General features: G+C 40.3%; 1 protein-coding gene across 1 annotated transcript in view; it reads right to left on the bottom strand.

Moving 5' to 3' along the window:
* BAIAP2L1 (BAR/IMD domain containing adaptor protein 2 like 1) overlaps positions 1-22,064 on the bottom strand; it is a 29,232-nt gene extending 7,168 nt beyond the window's left edge. The window contains exons 1-7 of the mRNA XM_057383289.1: positions 21,902-22,064; positions 13,795-13,870; positions 11,102-11,188; positions 1,930-1,991; positions 1,763-1,834; positions 1,315-1,452; positions 95-247 (exon numbers count right to left, since the gene is read on the bottom strand). Of these exons, the coding sequence (XP_057239272.1) occupies positions 95-247; positions 1,315-1,452; positions 1,763-1,834; positions 1,930-1,991; positions 11,102-11,188; positions 13,795-13,870; positions 21,902-21,952 (639 nt within the window). The 5' untranslated portion in view covers positions 21,953-22,064. The remainder of the gene's footprint in view (positions 1-94; positions 248-1,314; positions 1,453-1,762; positions 1,835-1,929; positions 1,992-11,101; positions 11,189-13,794; positions 13,871-21,901) is intronic.
* Between the last annotated feature and the right edge of the window lie 17 nt (positions 22,065-22,081).

Below are 22,081 nucleotides of genomic sequence, written 5' to 3'. Positions count from 1 at the left end.
TGGCAGTCTGGTCTGCACGCTGCAGGAAATGCTCAGCATCTCCTGTGTGACTGAATGCCACGAGTTTCACTGCTGTTTGGGCTCACCCACTGACCTGAACGTGGTAGAAGTGCATGTGCTGGGTAAAGCTGCAGTGCTTGTCCACCAGGAAACAGAACCTTCTTTTCTCTTCAAGGAGAGCTTCTCTGCAGCCCTCAGCAATAAACCTCTGAATATCACTTTGTCGAGAGGTCACYGTTTCCAAATACTGAGGGGAAAAGGAAAAAAAAGAATCACAAAGAGCCTCAGAGTTTTATTTGATGCTATACCCACTCCAAAASCCTTAGAAAAAGCTTTTGGAAAGGCAGGGTGGGATAGGGTGGCTCTAATTCCCTCTTTTCCTGCACACATCTGACTTCCCTGGTCTCAKCAGTAAATGTAAATTGTCCTACAAACAACCAAGAGCCCATTTGGGGCTGTGAGGGGTGTGGTGTGTTCAGATTAGACAGGACCTTTGCTCCACAGCAGTGGCATTATTCACACAAAGCTGTGATCAATCTCTGCTTCATTTAGGAGGGGGAAAATGAGTAACTAAAAAGACTAAACTATATTTATCTGAGATTATGAGGATTCATGGCTAAACTGTGATTAAATGCTAATCCTTGAACTCTCAGACACAGAACTTTAAAAAAGTCCTCAACTGTTTGGAATTCAGGTTAAAAGATAGGCAGTAAGAAATAGGAGCTACTGTTACCTATGTTTACTACACTGTGYTTATACACAAAGCTTTACTTGAAAATCAAAATAAGGAGAAAAAATAGATAAACTAGCATAAAGTACAAGTATCGTGCAAATAAAACTATCAATGGCAAGTATTTTCGGAGAGACACATGACAATGAGAATCTGATTTACTAATTTAAAAGTTTCTCTTAGGTGTCTTGCCATTTCGGATTTCACCTCAAGATGGCAATGCTGGATTAAGGGCAGTAGGAAAGGCAACAGCACAAGTTGGCACTGCCTGCTTAGGGAAATTATTCTGTAGCAAATTACAGTGGAATTTGCATAGCTCAGCTGGCTCCCTGTGTAAAGCTCTGCATCAAGGTGTAGTTGGCTACTTTACACGGTGTAGAGGTACTTAAAAAAATCAATTATTGGTCAAGGGATGAAATTTAGGAACTGGAGTCTCTGAATGTGTACAGTGGAGTGGTGAGAGCTCAACTGCAGCTGCAGAATAAACTCTCAGAGTGCCTTTCATACAAACCAACTTCGAGGAACCATTCATGCTCTACTGACAGTTCTCATACAGAGAAAGAAATAAGAGACAGWGCACTGACCTCCATTTCTTTATGCTCATACTTGGTTACATTTCGTGCTCCTTGGCTTTTCCTTCTGATTTTTTTCAGCTCAGCCTGAGACTTCTCTAAAGAGTCCAGTTTGCTTCTGTGTTCAGTTTGGTACCTTTTTAAAGTTGCCTGCAAGCAAAGCATTTACACAATCTCATCATGCACTCAGCTGGGTAAGGGACTAAGAAACATTATTGTGATTTTCTGAGATCTTTGTCACACCAAATGAGTTCAGCAATTGCTGCAGTTCTAAGGAACTATGAAGCAATTCAAATCCTTTTTAACTTAAGCATGAAAATTTTGGCCATCTTTATGTATCTAAAACTCATTTCTATTAAAGTTCATATCCGATATTAAATCTTGGGAAACAATGTCTGAAAAAATTCTTTGACTAGCAACAGACAAATAAAATAGAAGTTTCAGAATTGAATGTACTTACAGTCATATATTTTACATCCAGGTCTGTTTTCTTCTCCAGTTCAGATATAATTTCTTTGTGAAATTTCTTGAACTTTAAAAGCAAATGAATGAAGGGTTATTAAAAATTGGCAAAATTAATTTATAATTTCATGAGCAAAATTAATTGGAAGAAAKAATTTAACTTACACTCTCTTCTAGACTGTCATTAAGTTTCTTGTGTGTTCTTGAGATTTCTACCAGAACTTGGCCTGTTGATAAACATACAAGCATATTGTTTTTTTCTTAGACTTCTGAAGTTAMTTAACAAAGAGCAGTAATAAAATACATTTGACTAATACACTCATCAATGGTTATATTTAAGAGGGATAGGAAATTTCTTGCTCATCAGAGCAGCTGAAATAAGAAACTCAGTCTGGCCACAGACAAACCAAGCAGTTCACAAGTGATAGAATAACTAATTGTGCATTGTTATGCAAAAGGGACATGGAGTGCCAGACAAAATAAATACTTCCTCCTGTCCAGAATAGCTCCTGTTGCTTTAGTAAGAGCCTCTTCTCTTGCCAAGTCAGAGAATAGCACACAAGTTGGTACTACCCAAATATTTGTAATCCATTTCTCGGTGTGAAAATCAAGCTTCCATGTTGATTAACTTCCTGCACCTTCAGAACCAACACAGCAMCYTTYMRKTYCCYYYYMMMMCCCTCTAGAACAGACCTGATGRATTCCTGGATGGCAYYAACCAAAGCAGATTGCTCAGCATCCTGACAGCACATTCCCACTGAGSATGGGAAATGGCAGAGACAGAAGAGTGCTTTCTTTTTTCAAAATATGTATCATCTTTCTGTGTCCTGTACAGGCTGTGGTTTTTTGTTCRTATTTATAGTTGCTGGTGACTACAGTAATATAAATACTATGAGTAGTGAGAGGTGCTATAGTAATTAGTTGCTCAGGTGCAATAGAAAAGCAAATACAATTAGTTACACAAACACTTGAAGTAACAGAGGCGAGCAGTGTTATTTTAAGACTGCAGAAACAAATGCAGTTTAGTTCCAACTGCTTCTGTTTCACCAACTCAACTCAAAAGATACATTTTAGGCTTTAAAAGATACAAGAGTGTTGTAACTACTTATCTACAACTTAAAAAGAAGAATGTTGATAAAAGAAAGCAGGAAAAACTATTAAGAAATACAAATAAAATGACAAAATTTRTTTGGTTTTATATACGCAGACTAGAACGCTGTTTGGGAAGTTACAGAAATTCAGGGCGAGAACTGGAACAGCCCTCAAAATAATTATCCTTAGAGATTTCTGTGTTTGGACACAAACCTCTCCCTCAGTGCCCAAACTCGGGTGGCTGAGGTGGAGCACTGAGYTAATCCTTGGCTGTGGCAGCGCTCCCAGCACAGCCAGACCCAACAAGGCCRGGCTTTGACTCAGCTCTGGCTCTGCCCTCCCACACTCCACAAACCCCAAAACCCCATTCACCTGCGGTGCTGGAAAAGCTGACACACACAGACACACACACACAGACACACAACCCACGCTATTTCTGTCTTTTGCTGTGATTCTGCACTGGAAACAAGTTTMTTCATCTCTGGTACTGCCAAAACATGTCCTGAAGAGAACTTGGAAAACTACACTTCCTTCTGAATGGTTTGTGCTGGATTATTTTATGAGTTTATTTTAGAGTGTTCCAGAACRCTGCTAAACAGGGTGTTTAGATGGGAGTGACTGTGTCCCTAATTGCATTTTCCTTTCCTCTCAACCAGAGAGGACAAAAATTCATAAAATCATCAGCCCAAAGGGTGCAACGGTCACTCCTCCATCCACAGCATCCCTGAGCAAGAAAACATCCTTGAAAGGCTGTTTTCCCAGGAGGTGAGAATCAAGAAAGCAATTTCTACCAGCAATACTCGTGGTAAGGGCAGAATTTCTGCAGCAGTTACACTTCAACCTCAGTGTTTGTGCTGGCTGATTGCTCAGGTTATTTACCTTTTCACCTGGTGTTGACAGTTCTTGTGAAGTCGAGAAGAATTTGTTCAAGTTAGAAACAAAAATGGAACTCAATCAATAGAGTTCTGTCATGGAAACAAGGATCAACAGCTACCAACAAAATCACTTCAGCTTTTAAAGTACCAAGTATCTACATTAGAAYCAATAAAAGTATTAATTGCGTCAGCTTACTTGAAATAGACTTCAATTKAATTTTATTTGGAGAAGGTTGCTCTTGAAAAATTTCAAGTCTCTTAATAGTGAGACTTTCTGAGATGTCTGGGAACAGGCAGAAAGCTCAATTATATCACTCATTTACCTCCTGTTGTCCTGTTCTGCATTCAGGGCAGGTTAACTTTGTGTCTTAGAGATGAAGTCACATAATTGTTTATATGAAAAGAGAATGAAAGGCTGAGTCAAAGCTGCACAGGGAGGCAGCACAGTCCAAGTGTGTTATTGGGTGCTATTGCTGGCAAGATGCTCTTCCCTCCAAGTCACCCTCTGCCCAGAAAAAAGGCATTTGTGACATTTAGGAACAAAGTCCTTTAAAAACTGTAGCCCCCAGGAAGTAGTAAAGTAGGAATTTTCAAAGGAATACAGTATAAGAAGTAAATATGATTGAACAGAACATCTGCTAAGCTTCAAATGCATTAAATTTATCATTCTGTGCTAGGAAGGATTTAATTGTGCAACAGATGCTTTAAAGAAACCAAAAAGCTTTAATGGCATTTAACATGAAGGCAGAAAATCATAAAGAAGGACAAAATAATGTAAAACTAGCCCAGCTCCAACTTCACTTTTCCTTCTGATACAATTTGTCCAGCATGCTTTAACACACTCCCTCATGTGCAGAATTCATGGTAATATKCACATAAATCAATAGGACCAGGTCAAGTCTGCCTTTCCTCCCTGCATCAATGAGTAGGGAATAGGAAGCCAGGAGTAAATCTCCCTTAGTTCATTTTACAAAATGGCATTGACACATGACCACTCAGTGCCATTTTGTGAAGGTGACTGCAGAAGGTGAAGGGGAGGAGAAAAAAAAGAATAAAGCCTTCAATCAAGAAAAGGAGAAGAGATTTAACAGTACAGTAAGTATTTCAAGTCCACTCTACATGCTAGACATAGTGCCCTGAGGCAGCTAGAACCATACATAAATAAAATCTGGAAATATAAAAATAGAAGCAAGGAGAATGCATTCTAAATGGCATTCTGAGATTAATTTTAAAATATGCAGAGGTCTCACTACGGCTGTGAACAACAGAAATGTTTCTGCRATGTAACAAGCAAATAAATCAGTTAATTTAAAACAGATTAAGGGTTAAAGGAAATGAATAATTACTTTACAGTCTCATTGATACMGAAGAGATAAACAGTCCTGCAAGAGGCCTAAGCAGTCTAAGTATCTTATGYCTCCCTGTCCAGACAAAACCAGTAAGCAATAAATAGGATTGTGCTGGACACTGTTGCTACACTTTACTAAGACTAAAATTGGTGCCAAATCCTTCCATGGACRCAGGTGATTTCTGACAGCACTGCACACTTCATACCAGCCATAAAGTGGGCAGTGAGCTGCTAATCCATTGGCTATTCCCTCCTAAACCAGGACAGGAGTGAACATTTCTGAGATTAACAACACCACTAATATCCAGTTACTCTGGGTTTGTTCTTGGTGTGATGCTCCTGTTTTAAATGGAACAAAACCATTAGCTCACATTGTGTTCTAAAGAGGAATGGGACTTYTCTGAGATTCAGCAAAGTTCAGTCTGCAGTCTAGCTCCCCCATTTCTCCTAAGATGTTTGATCTCTTAGTCAAAAAAATTCAGAGATTAGAATTTCTTACTGTATCATTGAACAGATGTTAATTAACATGAAATATTYAGCTTGTCTCAGATGATTGGCAAGCACAGAAACTAAATTTTCATGTCAAAAAAAGGAAAGGAAAAGCATATGCCATGTRAATAATGCATGAAATACTACAAACTTGTTTTTCCACTTGTTACTCCATTACTAATATATATGAAGTCAGCTGAAGGCTTTTTTTTTTTTTTTACCCAAACATATAAACCCACAATATATTGAGGTTTGTGTGTCAGAGACTCATCTTTCATGAGGCCTTGGAAGCCCTACATACAACAGCTTTTCATACCTGAGCTGCAGTGGAGTGCAGTGACTTGTAATCTGCACCCAAGTTGGCTGCAGAGAAAATAMATTACAATACAGCCACAAGCCTGAGCTTGCCTGGATGAAACCCTGCTGGTTTTAGGCAGATTAGTTAAGGAAGATCATCCAAGAGGGCTAATCTCTGTTTTACAGCAGGACTGGAACAAACAAAYCATGCTAACCAGCAAAAACTGGAGTTTTTTATGGGTTTTCAGTACCAGAGAGGGTAAATATTTAAGTCRTCATTATAAATGTTACATGAAATGCAATAAACTGCAAAGGATCACTGCAACTTTCACTACAGCATTTTGGAGCTGCCACTGARTTTTATAGTCTTAGCAATGTCCAAAAAAAACCCCAAACTAAAAAACACCACACCCAAATGGAGCGAAAGTTTTGATCAAAGTCTTTTTCTCAGAATTCCAATTGGTTTTGGTTCCCTGCCCTGCCCCTGGGATTTTTAGTGGCTTCCCACAAGTTTGCAGCAGCTGAGGTGCTGAAGGTTCTGAGCTGCTGCACAATTCCCTTTTCCTGCCCAACACCATCCATTGCAGAGGCAGCACAGGGATTCTGGGCAGGGGGTGATGTGGGTGCAGTGAGTGGGACAGCAGGACACATCTCTCCTCTCCAGCTGAAATGAGCTGCACAAGGAGAGTGCAGGGTGTCATCTTTCCTGCTGAAACAGGATCCAGCTCAGAGGATCAGTGTAGATGTGTTAAAGTAAGCCAACAACTCTCCCCCCTCCCTTTTGCTTTTTTTAATGGAGGTAGAGATAGCTGCATTCATCCTAAACCATGGATTTTTCTCTTTTTCTGCTTGGTTTTCTCCCTAGTGAGAGTGACACTGAAAGTACTACATCCCAGAATTACCAACAGAGAGGAGAGGTACAGCTCTGAAAGTACTTGCTCAATTTTGCTTACTAAGCAGGAGGAAAATGACAGTTTTGAATGATAAATACTAGCAAGATAGTATTCTAAAAGAAAGTACTGCTTTATATTACTGTCTGATTAGATATTTTTCAGCAAGTAGATTTGTCCTTTCTAGCAAAATTACAGTTTTCCAATTTAGTTCCAAAAATTTTTCTGTAGGAGCTGACCACTTAAAGGTCACAGTTCCTGATACAGAAATCCTCTCATTTCTGAAAATAATGAGGGGGACGAAAAGACCACAGGGTTCCTCTTAGTTGAAAAGCTGAAATAAAGCGGTTATCACTAAAAAAAAAACCAAAAAAAAAAAACCCCACAACTCTCCACAGATTAAACCTCACAGTACTGATTCTATGAGTATTAAACGTTCGTGATTCTCAGACGGGTAATTGTTAGTGTGCTCTCCAAAAAGCTAGAAGAAGTTACCAGAGGATCTCTGTGAACCTGTTAGAAGTTATTCAAGAACTCCAACTTACAAACTTCACAGAGACTCATCAGAAATGCCAACTCTGGGRTAAACTGCAGGCCTGTTCATCAACCATCACAGTTCATTATGACTGATGGTTTATCAGCTTTGACTCTCACACTGATATACAATTACCCCAACACTACAGAAATGTGGCTGCCTGCAGAGGAGGATAAAGGCTCTGAAAAAAGGAAAAGTGTGTATAGAGAACTCCTGCCCCATTATCCAYGTCACAGAAGTACTGCAAGCACTGTATTCCTATGTAAAATAAARTGGCTTTACTGAATAGCATCAGCTCTTGGATACCTGTTTCCAGTTGAGTTTTAACAGAATGTGAGTGTGAAAAAATGAAMCTSTAAMCCAGAGTAATCTTTCAACAAATTATCAGTCTTGGTTAGATTAGGGAAGAGATTTTTGTCTCCCCTGATTGTCCTTTCAACATGTTTTAAAAATGTTAACATTTCATACTATCCAAATTTCAGCATACCACACCAGCACAATAAAATGCTRGGTTTCAATAATGCACTAAAACCAATTTCAYGTAGACATTACACGTGTTAAATCTGATTTTACTGATCTTGTGCAATTTAGTTCCATTGATCAGACCATGCAATGCRATATTTTTCTCTCTTCTTCTATTTTAACAAGCAATTAATAGTTTACACTCCTTATTCTTGAGCAACAGGCCCGGCTCTGGAGCTGTAACTGTGGGTGCTGCTGTAGATACKGTTGCTACACAACAAACTGAGTGGGACTTTACACCCACAGCATAAAATGAGATGTGGCTCCAATGACTGGCAGTGCAGGAGGAGACAGCTGGGAAGACAGRGAAGCAGAATTCCATAGGCAAGCAGGAAATAACTTCCTTGTGCAGGTGAAGGCTACAGAGATGGACTACATTACTAGAGGAAATTTTATTTCAATTATAAGCACTAAAAATTGATGTGACAAAGCCTCACAAACCTGTGTTCTGGGCAAGACAAAAACAATGAGCAACACGTGAAAGTTACTGTTTTAACACCGTGGTGTAGTATCCACGTGAAATTGGTTTTAGTGCATTATTGAAATTCAGCATTTTATTGTGCTGGTGTGGTTTGCTGAAATTTGAATAGTATGGAATCTTAACATTTTTAAACATGTMGTTTCTTGTTTTCTATCTTTTCTTCCTAGAGGGATTTCCAAAAGGTGCCTAGGAATAAAGGTATGCAAATTCCATACCGCAGAATAGCTTGAACCACATAAATTCAGGTTCTRTTCTTTCAATGCTCGTAGCCAAATCTGAGGGACTACAAACTCAGGAATTTAGGGAAATACAAAATTAGAAAGAATGTTGACTCAATCAACTCATCCCTTATTCATAGGGATTGTGTTATGACTGCAGTACATTATTCTACTTCCTCAATTTGCTTAAATTATTCTGTATTAGAATAACTCAGAGAGCTTCACCAGACTTGAAAGATAAGAGTCGCTTAGTACAAAAGCTCTGAGTCAGCTGGAATATCCAGATTTCCTTTTCATTCTMATTTCCCTCTTCTGCTCCAATCTCATTCAACAGAAGAAAGCATTTYGTGGCATTTTTTACTTGACTTTTTYCCCCATGACTTCTCCAGCCTCTCTGCTTTCTACCCTCTGGTTTAAAAACCCCTCCTTTATTTCTGTTGCCTCTCTGTTTGTGCCCTGCTGTGGGGCTGGTCTGCCTTTTGCTGTCTCATCTCACAAAAGCACATCYTGTGTTTCCTTAGGAAAAGGGAGGCTTGGCTGTGGTTTTGATACAAATCTTTACATCACACTGGCAGTGAACACACTTGAGGTCACCCAGCAGGTTTGGGTTTGAACTGTGAAATCACCTCTAATTTGGCAGAGATAACACAAGTGTTACACATGACAGAGCTGCTAGTGGGTGATCACTTGTCTTTTGGCAAATGTTAAGGAACTCACGGATGAGAAAATTCCACAGGGGCTCCCCTGGATTAAGGGGACCAATGGGCAAAGTTTGATCTGTCCTTACACACCTCATTCTGCTCTGCCTGCATTGCAATATTAAAATACAAAAATGTATAGTAAATACTTTTCTTTTTTAAGCAGATACTTTTAGAGTCACCTGAGTGCATCATATTTCTTTGGTAAATAGTCCAATGTCGTAGCCCAGCTTCAGAACTCATAAGACTTTTGCTTCATACAAAATACAAATGAACTCTCACAGACTCCTAACCACATTATCTTGCCTTTTCCAGTATCCACTGACTTTCCTTATCTCTAAATTAAGTATTCCATCAGAGAGTATGTTGGAAGAAATCCAGAGTTACTGYTTTCCTTAAGAAGAATAGATTTTTCAGCAGTAACAGCTAAAGCAGAAGGTGAACAGAAAGCAGGGAAGAAGGCCGTGTTTTCTCAATATGGTATATCTTGAAAAAGATTTAYAATTGCAGGATGGAATTCATAAACAAAAATATGTTTTCAATCACAATTCAGTATTGTCCCAAATAATAGGGACAAGCAGATATTTTCAGAAGTCAGCACAAGATTACCCAATAATAATAATATTTCCAAACAAGCAGACAATGTCCCACAGTCACATGGCAAACCATAAATCAATGTTTCCAGCATCTGGCCAACTGCTCGATTGCAAAAACTGTAATTGTGCATTTTCTGCCATTTCCTCAGGCTCTGCACAGCCCTTCCCTGTAAGTTTTGTTGTCCAGTGTGACAGCAGCAGCTCTGTTTCTGTAGAGGCTGCAGAGCAAACACAGGAGCTGKGGATCAGCTGTTTGCTCTGCCCTGTTTGCTGTTCCACCGCTCCCAGCCACAAGTGCTTCCAGAACAAACCAGGAAATGTGGGCAGCCACACAGAAACCAGCGGCCACTTGCAAGAGGAGTCTGCCACCTCAATTCCACTGCACCAGAGCTATTAAAGAAAGCTGCTAAACCCATCCTTTGTGAGCTGAATTACCCAAATACTGTGAGTTACATCACTGGAAGAGTCCTACATTGCCCAAAATCMAAGTTCAGAGGCAAGACACAGCATCAAATAATTTTTGTCAAAAAGCAAATGAAGGCATTAAGAAATGTTTCCCCTTTGCAGTACAATTCTTTGTTCTGCAGTGATGCGAGACTCTCTCATCAGAAATATTAAAAATACTTTGCTCTCCTTTGCTCAGAGTTGCAGTTACACTGCTCAGCCTACAAAAGTGAAGTTGTCAAGGTCAAGGGCCGCTGCTGATCTTTCAAATATTCAGAAATTATTTTCAGGAGAGTACAGAACTTGAAATGGAATTTATATTAGTGTAAAATTAATGCATCTTTGAGCCCATTTCTCTTTCAAAAGCTCAACTAGAAAATCAATATAAATGCACCTGAGAACTTTCAGTGATATACTTGATCAAAAGTAGTGAAGCAAAACTGAACTCTTCACAATGACACTCAAGCAGAAAATTGTTTTAGTTTAGAACTGCTATCGTACACGAGGATTCCTCATAGCAATATTCTGTTGCAAAAGTATTTAAACCTTCATCTCTGCATTAAAAATCAAGCTACATATTTTTTCGTATTTATCTCAGAATTACATGAACTTAAAAATACATGCTTTTGAATGCACAGGCAGATAAAGGAGATAAAAAAAGGTAATTTTGTCAAAACATTGTAAGTGTCTTGAGAAATAATATGCTTAAAGGCATCTAATCCATGTCATATAAGAGTGGAACATACTTTTGCTGATCCTTATCTACTTTGCATTAGTTCTGTGAGCTGCCAGCAGGAAAGCAAAAATAAATTTATACTTTGAAGTAATTTTAAAGAAGGAGTTTTCACTTACCTAATTCTTTAGAAACTGGAGAATCTGCCGATATGTCCCCAATCTTYGCAAGGCTATCATAATATGCTCTTCCAGCCACTACCATAACTGGGAGGGAGTGAAAAAAACACAACTGTTAAAAAAAAAATCAAAATATCTTCCATTTCTATTAATCTCTGATCCTATGAAGTCTTGTCATCCAGAGCACAGAGAGGGGTACATGGCACCAAGGAAATCCTTCTGTCAGAGAGAGTTACACAGGTCCCTGTGCTCTGTGCTGATCTGTGAAAGCAGGAGAAAAGGCATAACCCCAGAATGTGTTAATTAATGAACTTTCAGCCTGTCATTAGCTCCAGCCTCCATGCCTACCTGGGGCAAGCAGCTGCTGCTGGGCAGGCTGAGCCATATGGGTCAGGACAGAACCAAATTCCTTGGGACAGAGAAAACTGCTGGGAAAAACCAACTGCAATCTCAATCTTAGCAGAAGTGCTGAGCTCTCGTGTTGAGCAGCCAGAGCAGTGACCTGGGAAATGGCAACTGGCCACCAGAGCATGGGCCTGCACTGGCCAAGGAGATGTGGAGCCCCTCAAAACCAAAGCATCACTGTCCAGGAACCAATGAGCTCTCAATATACACCACAAGGGTTGCACTTATTCCCAGTTAATCATTTCCTGGTTAGGGCTGATTGAAACAGCAAAGCCAGTTTTGCTGGAATAAACACGGAAAGGTTGGGTTTGAAGCTGAAGGGAGGCAGAAATATCTTGCACAGGGAACAGACCTACAATGGCTGCCTTGTGTCTTCAGTGTCTAGAACTGATCTGCACACCACAAAGAAAAGAACTAACATGGACAGACTGGCAAGACTTATTGGGAAAAGTACTTATTGAAATTATTTGTCATAATTGTTTTGTAGTCGTACATTCTTGACCTAAAGTGAAAGTCAAGCAGAGCCTTGCTGTTGACTTCAGATATTTTTTTTTTTTTTTTTCTGAGAGGAATAGAATACAGAATAGGTCTGTATTTTATAATTTTTGCCAGTAAGGTGACATCTTTGGTTACATAACAGTACATCCACTGAGMAGTCTGAAAATTTTCCAAATCAAACAAAGATTCTCTTGAAGGCATYCCCAAGTCACTCTTTTCTCCTAATACAAGCACTAAAACTGGAAGGAWATGTGTGATTTTCCCTGTGCTAACCAAGCTAAATCAAGAACTCTGCTTGTATAGTCCCTTCACCACTACTGTGKTTTGTAAACTACTTCTGCAGAAAGGGAGAGGTTTTTCACCTTTTGTCCTCAAAATGCAGAAAAATACTACATTATTAGTATGTAGTATTTTATTAACATTGCTGGAGTTCTTGTAAGTTTTATGCTCTTTGTCAGCATACTGTGACTTTTTTTGGAAAGCTGCAAAGTGTTTGTTTAGCAACARAGTATTTACCCCTTCTTACAGATCTATTTACACCACTCAGAACTGACGGTGAAAAGATTAACAATTTATGAGAGTCCAAAGATGACTTTGCAACACTTGTTGCAACACTGTAAATATTCATTGGRAATAAAGCATTCATGCTAGATATGCCTTATCAGCCAGGCTTAAAGGCGAATGCAACAAAAGGCAAAATGTAACATAACAACAGCAAAGTGTGTGGAAAGAAGAACCCTCAGAAACTGGTACAGGACTATTTCAAATGAATATGAAAACACTTGTCATTATTTCTGGTACTACCTGTAAATCCTAAGGTCAGTACTAGGTAACCATATGTTAATCCACAAGTTAGGCTCTTCCACAAGTAAGTCAACATTTCCCTATTTTCATCGCCAGCAGGCTTTGGTTTTATCTTTTCCCAAGCCAGGTGTAAAATTTGCATGAAGAGAGATTTCAGTGTCTGTTTGGCWATGCACTCCTTGTGCAGTATCCCATTTCTCAGAGGACTGCATTACACAGAGGGGAAGATGTGCCATGGGCTCAAACGAGGCAGAATCAGAGGGATTTTACATGGCTTTAATGTGGGATGGAGCAGTTTGACAGGTCTGAGTGGGGAATGGAGCAGCTCTGACWGATCCCACAGGCTCCAGGCTGAGCCCAGTCCTGAAAAGCCCTTCTTAGGAAGGCAATAATGGAAGTGGGTAATTATATCCTAAAAAGTTGGAGAGACTGAGCCCTTCCATTCAAATTTATTCATTCAGATTTTGACTCTGTGAAAACTAAACTGTCAGGATTAGTAAGGACAGCAAAAAAAACCCAAACCAAACCAAACCAATCCACTCCTGCAACTCAAATTCATTCATGTTGTTCAGTACACGGGGTTACTTGGGTAGTGATGTGTGGAGGTGARCAGGAAGAGAATCTGAAATATCTTTGGAAGATATTTTCAGAGAGAGAAAAAATAAAGACCGAATTAACATAACTTTGTTTTTTTCCAGTTATTATTCCAATGTGGGTTACTTAAACCCACTTTCAGTTTATTTTGMAGGAGCTCTGTGCCTAAGTGTTTGTGATGCAACTTCTCCAGGACAGTGGAAAAATCCCAAAAGACTGGAGAGAAGGTACATATATTTGTGTATTTGTGCTTGTTACTTGGGTTTTTTTCCCTCTTAATTAAACACATCCAAAGTTCAACTAGGGAATTAAGTTGATACACACCCCTCATATCCGGTATGTATATTTGAAAATTAAACATTCTTTCTAAAAGTAGCACCWAGAAAACTTACCATTAACAGCTTTTTCATAATTCTTCCCCAGGTTTATTAAATTCCTCAGCCCGGGATTGAACTGTTCCATAACATTCTAGTGAAAGAAAACAAAAATTTGTGTTATAACCAAGGCAATTCCCCAGGGGATACAAGTGTTCATCTCAGTGCCACTCAGGCCTACCTTTCAGTTTCGTATGTACAGCATACAACTGAGAAGTCCAGGATGGATGAAAATTGGAAGATCTGAGAGATGGAGGAGAGCAGAGGATGGAAGGRAAAAGAAACTGAGCATTTAAGATCAACAAATGGGGAAAAAAAGGGAAATGATGGCAACAGGGGTAAAAAGGAATCTGTTTTCAATACAAAAGGATGTCAAGTGTGTGATCAAAGTTTGTGTAAAACCATCTGTTATTTGGAATGAGAGAAAAACCTTTATCTGCAAATTGTTTAATAAATTCAGACAGTGAAAACAACTTTCTGACAGCAGTTCAAGACTTGAGTTCTAAATTTAAAAAATGCTAGAAAAGGAAAAAGGAAAAATTCCAGCAGATCTCTGATTTAAGCTCTTCATGTTTTCTGTGATACTACAATTAAGTGCATATAAGGAAATTATTGTTTTGAGATTTTTTTGTTGAGTTTTTTGCTGTTTGTTTGAAAATTGTGCAAAGCCATGATTCTTTAAGAAACAAAATGAAAATGATGACCTTATTTAAATAGAAGGGGAAAACCAAACATCCACAGCAGCTGCTTTCATTGTTAAATATAATTACTGGTTGAAACAACCAGAGTCTGAAATCCAGCAGCTCCAATACCTAGCAAATCCTGCAAACTCTAGAGCTCCTTTGCCCAGAATCTTCCTAACAAAGCTACAGCTAAGACATCACTCTATAAAATGATATTGTCATGAAAAGAAGACCATGGGATACCTGTAGACAACATTCTGCTATTCTTACTCTTTTTATGGCAATGGTTTTCTGACATAACTCACTACTGTTCACACAGTAGAACTGTCAGCTTCAAGGAATTCAAAACAGATGCTTTCTGTTTACAAGAAATACAAGACTCAAGTGAAACAGTATCAAGCTTTTGTCTGTTGTACTACTAACAGAATGAAAATATTTATGTTTAGTACACAGGTGGACCCAAAAAGAGCAGCAATACCACCACATTTGTCTGATTTTCAGGCAAGGTCATGCAGACAGAATTTTCTTATTTTTCAAAGACAGAACTATACCTGAATTATGAATATGAAAAGTAAAGAATTAACCCAATAATACTTTGTCCTATCAAGTAAAAGTATAGATATTTAAAAAAAATATATGAAACTATTAGATTCCAATACTAGTATAGCATAAATTACATCAAAAGCAGCCACAGAACAACTATACCTTGTGTACAAATTAAATGCAAGTGGGATTGTTTTCTGATCTGTCCCAGTAAACTCTCACCCACCCAAACTCAATCACTGCAAACAAACCAGCTATTGTCCCCAGGCCCTTGATTTGTGTTAACTCACAAACCACATCCAGAAATCATTTGGGAAAGYGTGTTTCAGCTTGGGCCAACAATGCCAAGGGCTATTCTAACAACCTCACAGGATGGATATTCAGGCTCTGGTGTCTGGGAACATCCCTCCTCCTGCCCAGCTCTGTAATTTGCTSCTGTCAGTGCTGCTGCTGTGCCTGTTGCTCTCCTCATTGCTGAGACACTCTTGACTGTGAGACACTTGTTCCAGGGAGCGAGTTGTTTCTTCCTATTCCAACTTTTTGCCATTTCTTCCCAGCTGTGTACTAAAGATGATGTCTGTTGACTTACACGGAGTCAGTGAATCACAAGGAAAAAAATAACAGAGATGAATTAGGGGATTGTTTTAGGATAAAAAGTCCTGTATTTTYAAGGATATGGGGAAAAGGAAGGTGTCCCACAATGGGGTGTGTCCATGGCAGGGAAGAATCCCAATGCCACCTTGAATTGCCACTCTGTACTGATAATAATTTTCCTGAAAGACAGATTATGCCCCTGCTAACTCTTCTCCTCAAAGCAAAAAATTACAATGTAGACCCTTATTGCCACCTACCCAAAAATTCTAACAGTAGCATGAAAATTATTGAAGTACCTCCTTTTGAAATGACTGTCTTAAGCATTCAAGGGTAAAGATTCCAGTTTTCTTGACACCTTCTAATTCAGATTTCAAACAAGAACCAGTGATTKCAGCTGTGTCAGTTGTTTTCATTCAGGAAGAAGTGAACAAACCCCAATAAAATCACCCTTCACAGCTCCCCTCTCTGAAGCCAGCCCCCACAGCCCTTGATTTTCTGTAGATCTCTTGATCCACAGCAGGTACAGCAGACACAGACCATGCTGAGGAGACACAGCAGGCCACTGGAACATGGGGAACTCGGGAGGAAGAGCTCCAGTCCATCACATCTGCCCAACCTACCCCAAAAACCCCTGGCAAAGGTGAAGAAACACTTCAGAGCTCCGTGCCTGCAGCTGGAAGGAGCACCACGAATGGATCTTTTCTCCACCAGCCCAGGCAGTGTCTGGAAGTGTTTCAGGCTTTGCACTGCCACAGTGGTTGATTGTTAGCAGAACCAGTCCCTGGATGTGAGYGCCCAAGAAACAGCAAAAACCTGGAAATGGTTCCAATGGAAATTCCCCTTTGGACCCTGCCTGGYTGAACTCAGCTCAGTTTATGGGCAGCAGCTGATCCTCCCAGCCCTGTGCAAGGCTCATCTCAGTGAGGGTTTCTGTTTGACAGAAAGGTTTAACTCGCCCTCACCCCCTGCCAGGTCTCCAAGATGACCTGATGAAATAATTCTAATATTATTCCCTTTCAGACATTAGGAAAAAGAGATAATATGTGATCTTTTTCCTTTCWACTGAAGACTAGGTTCTCAAAGCAAACAAAAAACCTGGCCATGCTTCTAGTGGTCTTTTTACACACTTAACCACAGGTAACCACTGGCTCTCTTTAAAGTACAGGAAGAAGTATCTAGAGCACTTTATCAGAAAGGGGAACTGTCACAGGCAGCTCCCTCTTCAGAATGAGATAGATTTGATATGCCAAGACCTTTCAGATCAATTAAAATTATTGTAGCATTTTATTCAGCTTCAGAAGTTATAGGGGACAAGAGCAACTCAAATCAATTTGTACAGCTATWTTTTCTTACCATGTCTTACAGTTTWATGGCTTCTCTTACTTGTAGTCTAAGGAAAAGGTCACAAGAATCAGTGGGATTGAACATCAGCACAAAATTTCAAATCATACAATAGAGCCAGATCTCAAAACTTCTCAAAAAGGAGGACAGAGAAACAAAGAAAATGTTCTGATCAGGAGAATCATTAATTTAAATTTGTCAAAAGTCTCAGAAAGTAACATGGTATATTTATCTGCCTGAGTGTACAAAGAGGCGGAGAATAAAAYCTTTGTCTTAATCCAAATAAACATCACAAGGTGAGAAAGAGCTTGTGAGAGAGAAAGTGGTTCACAGCACATCATTTGCCTGTACAGTGAGGCACACAACAGGGCCTCCTCATTGTCAATCGTGTGTCCTATATTCTAGTGACACACTACCTCTCATGAACAGAATAATTAACGAGAAGAGGAGGCACATGATCAGATCCTACAGCTTTCTATTATTTAGGATGAATGGAAATAAAGGGAAACATTTTCAAAACAGGCAACTGGAAACATCTTTTATGCAGAGACCTTTAGAGCTGGCAAAAGCGACCTTCCAAGGAAAAAAAAAAGCATAAGAGAAACATTTTCTGGTGGTTTGAGTCATGAAATCCTCACGGAATGTGTTACAAGAGTTGCTGTGTTCCCTTCACATGAGCCCAGTGTGAGTTACCCAGCCTGGTAGAGCRGAGCTGGCTGAAGAGGAAGGAGCCCTGAGTTTCCACTTGTTGTGTGCGGGTATTTTACCTTCCGCAGTTCCTGATGGTCAATAAACAAYGCTAATCTTCAAAACAAATGACAGCCATTGTCAAAGTGCCTTCCTGTAAATGCTCAGCTTTGCTCTTTGCTCACAGACACACCTCACCGAACAATGGCTCAGCAGGTATGRACACAGCTAAACAATGCACAGTCCCTGCAGTTTCAAGTTTACATCCTGCAGGCACTTATTCAAGAGTGAATAACCACGTATTTGGGTAGAAATCTGAAATTATAAAACTGCCGGGGAAAAGTAGACCTTGATGTCTATCACCCCTCTTATTACCATCACTATAGCTATTCACAGCTAAGCTTTGTATAGCTTCTAGTGATTTAATTGAAATTGTTATTTCTCAATTTGAAAATGAGCAAACTTTTTTATAGTCTTTAGTGTTGCCACACAGTCTGAGAACCCCCTTGAGAAGCTTCAAATGCTGTACCAGAAAGGAACAATACTCTGCTCTCCTATAGTTGAAGTGTTTTGTTTGCATTTCACCCCTGCTTTACCTGTGAAATCCATAATACAGTTTCCAGAAGGGCACGGTTGAGCCCTCAACACATCTCATGTTAAGACAGCTCACCTGTAAATTAGCTTAATATTATTTTAAAACAGGTTTTTAACAGAATAGAAAAGAATAAATCAAGATGCCAGTGTTTATTAAATAAAACCTAATTATTGTAACTAATTATTAGTTGTCTTGATGGAACATTCCTTTTTTAAGAGAAACATTAATAGATCATCCATCAGTGTGTTTCATATACAAACCTTTTCAGGTTATGAACACATGCCCAAGGATAGACTTGAAGCAGGCCTAACTCTAAATAARGGCAGAAGAGATAATTTGTACTAAGGTAGAACAGGATTTTAYACACACACAAAYTCYCAAAGGCTCCTCTTCACCCAAGTTAGATTTAAATTGCAGAGATGCAAAGCAACAGCCTGACTACAGCTTGTGAATTTGAATTTTGATATCCAAGTCCAGTAGTTTAATACGAATCTTTTTAAAATACAGAAACGTGGAATTTAGGACTTYAAACTGAATTTATCAGATGTATTTCTGTGATAAAATGATATAGCCTATGAAAAGAATTCTCAATGCCTCTGGGGAGAACCAAGGGTTTTTTGGACGGAGGCGTTTTGAGATTTTTTAAATTATGCTTTGGTTGATAATGAAAATTTCTGGGTACGATTCACTTGAGTAGAGAGGTATCTTWTAAATCCCAGATTAGCAACACCAATCATGCCATTCTCAAGAGCTGCAGAAGGCTCACAGCACAGGAACACCCTGCCCAGCCCTCGCCCATCCAGGCAGAAGGACAGTCCCTRACTCGGCCCTTTCCTGCTGGGTCCCCTTTCCCCTGCACTCTGTGGATCACAGCCAAGCAGTTTTCCCCCATTTGGAGCAGACACCCTGCACWGGCTGCAGTGACACAACACCACACAACAGCTTTCCTGGGGTGACCCAGTGACCCTGTGTGTGTGAGGGGGTCCCTCARTGTCCCCCACATCACCCAGGTCACCCCAGGGCGCTGCCAGGGCAGGGCAGTGTCATACCAGGGGTGCTCTCAGAATTTCCCTGGCACAGAGAGGCTCTGGCCCTCTTTAGTCACAGCTCCCACACCCTTGGGCTTCATTGTGCACGTGCCATTCCTGTCATGCGTTAAAGCCATTCTTCAGCTCTTACATAAAGGCTGAATGTCAGCCCTGCTTTTGGTGTGTGCGCACACATTGGTGAATTATGTTGTTTATTTAGTCAGGTTAGCTGAAAAACATTGAGGTGTTCACTTTCTGATGTTGTTGCCAACAGAAAGGAAGAACAAGATAAAAATAAGACGGCATTACTCAGCCACCTGATGACTTCTGTAAATATATTTTGAAGCTTTGTGTAACACAGGTTACTATGCATTTAATAAATCCAATGGATTAGCACCGAAAGAAAGAAAAAATTCACACAAACCACCCCTCTCCCCAAAATAGCAGGCCAGCAAGGCATTTAATTTAAATTTCTATTATTTTTCCAGGTCTGTCTTTGGTCCTCCAGCACAGATGCCATCACTGCACTGCACTGAATCTCTTTCCCCCAGACTAAGCCTTTCTTCTTACAGGAAGGAGAAGCACCAACACTGTGGATTTTACCCATCCCAGCACGGTGTTTGAGGCAGTGCACTGCTGGGATGGCACAGGCAGGAGCAGGAGAGCCATGAGCACCACTGAACAAAGGAGAGCACACTCTCCACGCTGGCTGGAGCACAGCACAAAGAGGTGTTCATTTGTTTTAGATGGTGGAGCTGTGATTACAGTCCCAGCCAGTGCTGAATACACAGGCTCCTGCTCTCTGCCCCTAAAGGGTAACCAACTGTTTTCAAGATTTCAACTTCGATATAGAAATAACTGTTTTAAAGTAGACCCTGAATCCAYTCTCTATCTGAAGCAGCCTTTATACCTTATCTGGATAAAGTTTCAATTTTTAATGAGGGCAGGGCAGGAGGGTTTCCAGGCCTGTGAGTACGAGCTATGTGATGCAACATGCCAGACCTCTCAAAATACCTACAGAGGAGACATTTCATCACACTGTCAACATTAACTTTGTGTTACTTTGTGTTTTTGCTGGTTATTTCAATCCTAAGGACCCCTTTGAATTAGTCTGAAAAACAAAACTAAAGGGTAAACTTTTCCAGGAAATAAGTACTGAATAACGGAAGATTCTGTTACTTAGACATTTGTCATTCCTTTAAAGCCTATTTTAAACTACATCCATTAAAACACACAGGAGATTTTCTSCCCTATCCTCTGTAAAACTGTTTTGACTGCATTCTGGAAGTCAATAGACAGAGCAGAGCATTCCTTTGTTGGCACAGCCCTGAACAGTCAACTTCCCAGGTTTCTCCTCTGTGAGCCTGTATTTACAAGGTGCTCTTCTGAGAGGGGAATTTATATTTGCTTATGGCCTTGCCACAAACGTAACTGATACCAAAAAGCACCAGACTATTTAAGATTATCTGCTCAGGTTCTAGAGAACAAAATTTGCAGCCAGGTAATCTCATTTTTCTCACCAGTTTTGCATGAATTTGATATGTAAGCCCAAAGAAAGTAAACAGCAGCCACAATGTGACCCCAATAAAACCAGAACTACTTAAAGGGAGAGGTAAAGTTGACTTCACTGTGTTGTAGAACAACAAAAGTAACAGCAAAATTTACTCCTAGTAAATGTTTTCAGAAACCTTTAAATGCTGMTGACATCTTCAGAAATATGAAAATATTTGATAACAAACYAGTAAATTTAGTAAATAGTGAAAYAGAACAATCCCTCAGAAAGCTTTCCTTAGGGCTCAAAGCTGCAAGTGCAGTGCAGCTCAGAGTTGAACTTGCAAATGCATTCAATCATGCAAATTTGAATGCTTTCTCTGGTACAACACACTGCTCAGAATGAGGATTACAGATCCAACTATGGATTACTTTACTACCCAACCAAAAGTATGATTCATAAGGGAATTGTGCCCAACTAGAATTGTTGCGTTTTGAAAGGCTGTGTTTATAGGGAGAAAGAGTTCAGAACAAGTGTCTGGTGCCCATAAGCAAAATATTTTTAATTCTACAAATAACAAGGCATTTCGGAAAGTTTAAAAGCCTACCAAAATGAACTGAACTACCCACAGCAGTCGGCGCTTTGAGGCAGTGCACCATCATAAATCTGATTATCAGCTCGGGACGCCGGCAAGCAACTTAATTCAGCGTTAAGCCATTTTTAGGCTCTGGCCCGTATGAAGAAACGGTTCAAACAGAGGACCACAACCACCAGAATCTCTCAAACCACCTTATCACCGAAATAAACCGAGGGAACTAAAGCTGGTTGTCGAACCGAGCCTGCCGGAGAGGCAGAAACCGGTGTGGAAGCGCCTTGTCCCGGCGGAGCCCCGGCTGAGGGGAGAGGGAAGGGAGGGATGGCTCCCGGGGAGGGAGAAGGGGAGACGGGTAACAAAAGGAAAAGAAAAAAAAAAGGAAAGAGAAAAAAAGAGGGAAAAGAAAAAAAGAAAAAGGAGGAAAAAAAAAAGAGGAAAAAAAGAGAAAAAAAAGAGAAAAAGTTGCTGCGTTTCCGCGTGAGGAGCCGCGGCCGCCCCGCGCCTCCCGCGGCCCCCGGAGCCGGGGCAAAGGTGGCCGCGGGCAGCCCCTCCCCGCCCCGCACTCACTTTGTACGTGTTCTCCGTCAGCTTGTTCACCTCCTCGGGGTCCCGGGACATGGTGCCGGCGGGGAGAGCTCGGTCCTGCGGAGCGCCCCGGCCCCGGCTCCGTGCGCCGCCAACAAACTGTCAGAAACTTGCGGAACCAGCCGGGCAGCGCCGCCGGGGCGGGGCGGGGCGGGGCGGGAC

Source organism: Malurus melanocephalus, unplaced genomic scaffold, assembly GCF_030028575.1.
Source record: "Malurus melanocephalus ecotype Western Australia unplaced genomic scaffold, MMel_1.1 scaffold_621, whole genome shotgun sequence".
Classification (NCBI taxonomy): domain Eukaryota; kingdom Metazoa; phylum Chordata; class Aves; order Passeriformes; family Maluridae; genus Malurus; species Malurus melanocephalus.
The sequence above is the reverse complement of the archived record's forward strand: the minus strand, read 5'-3'. Positions and strand labels throughout refer to the sequence as shown.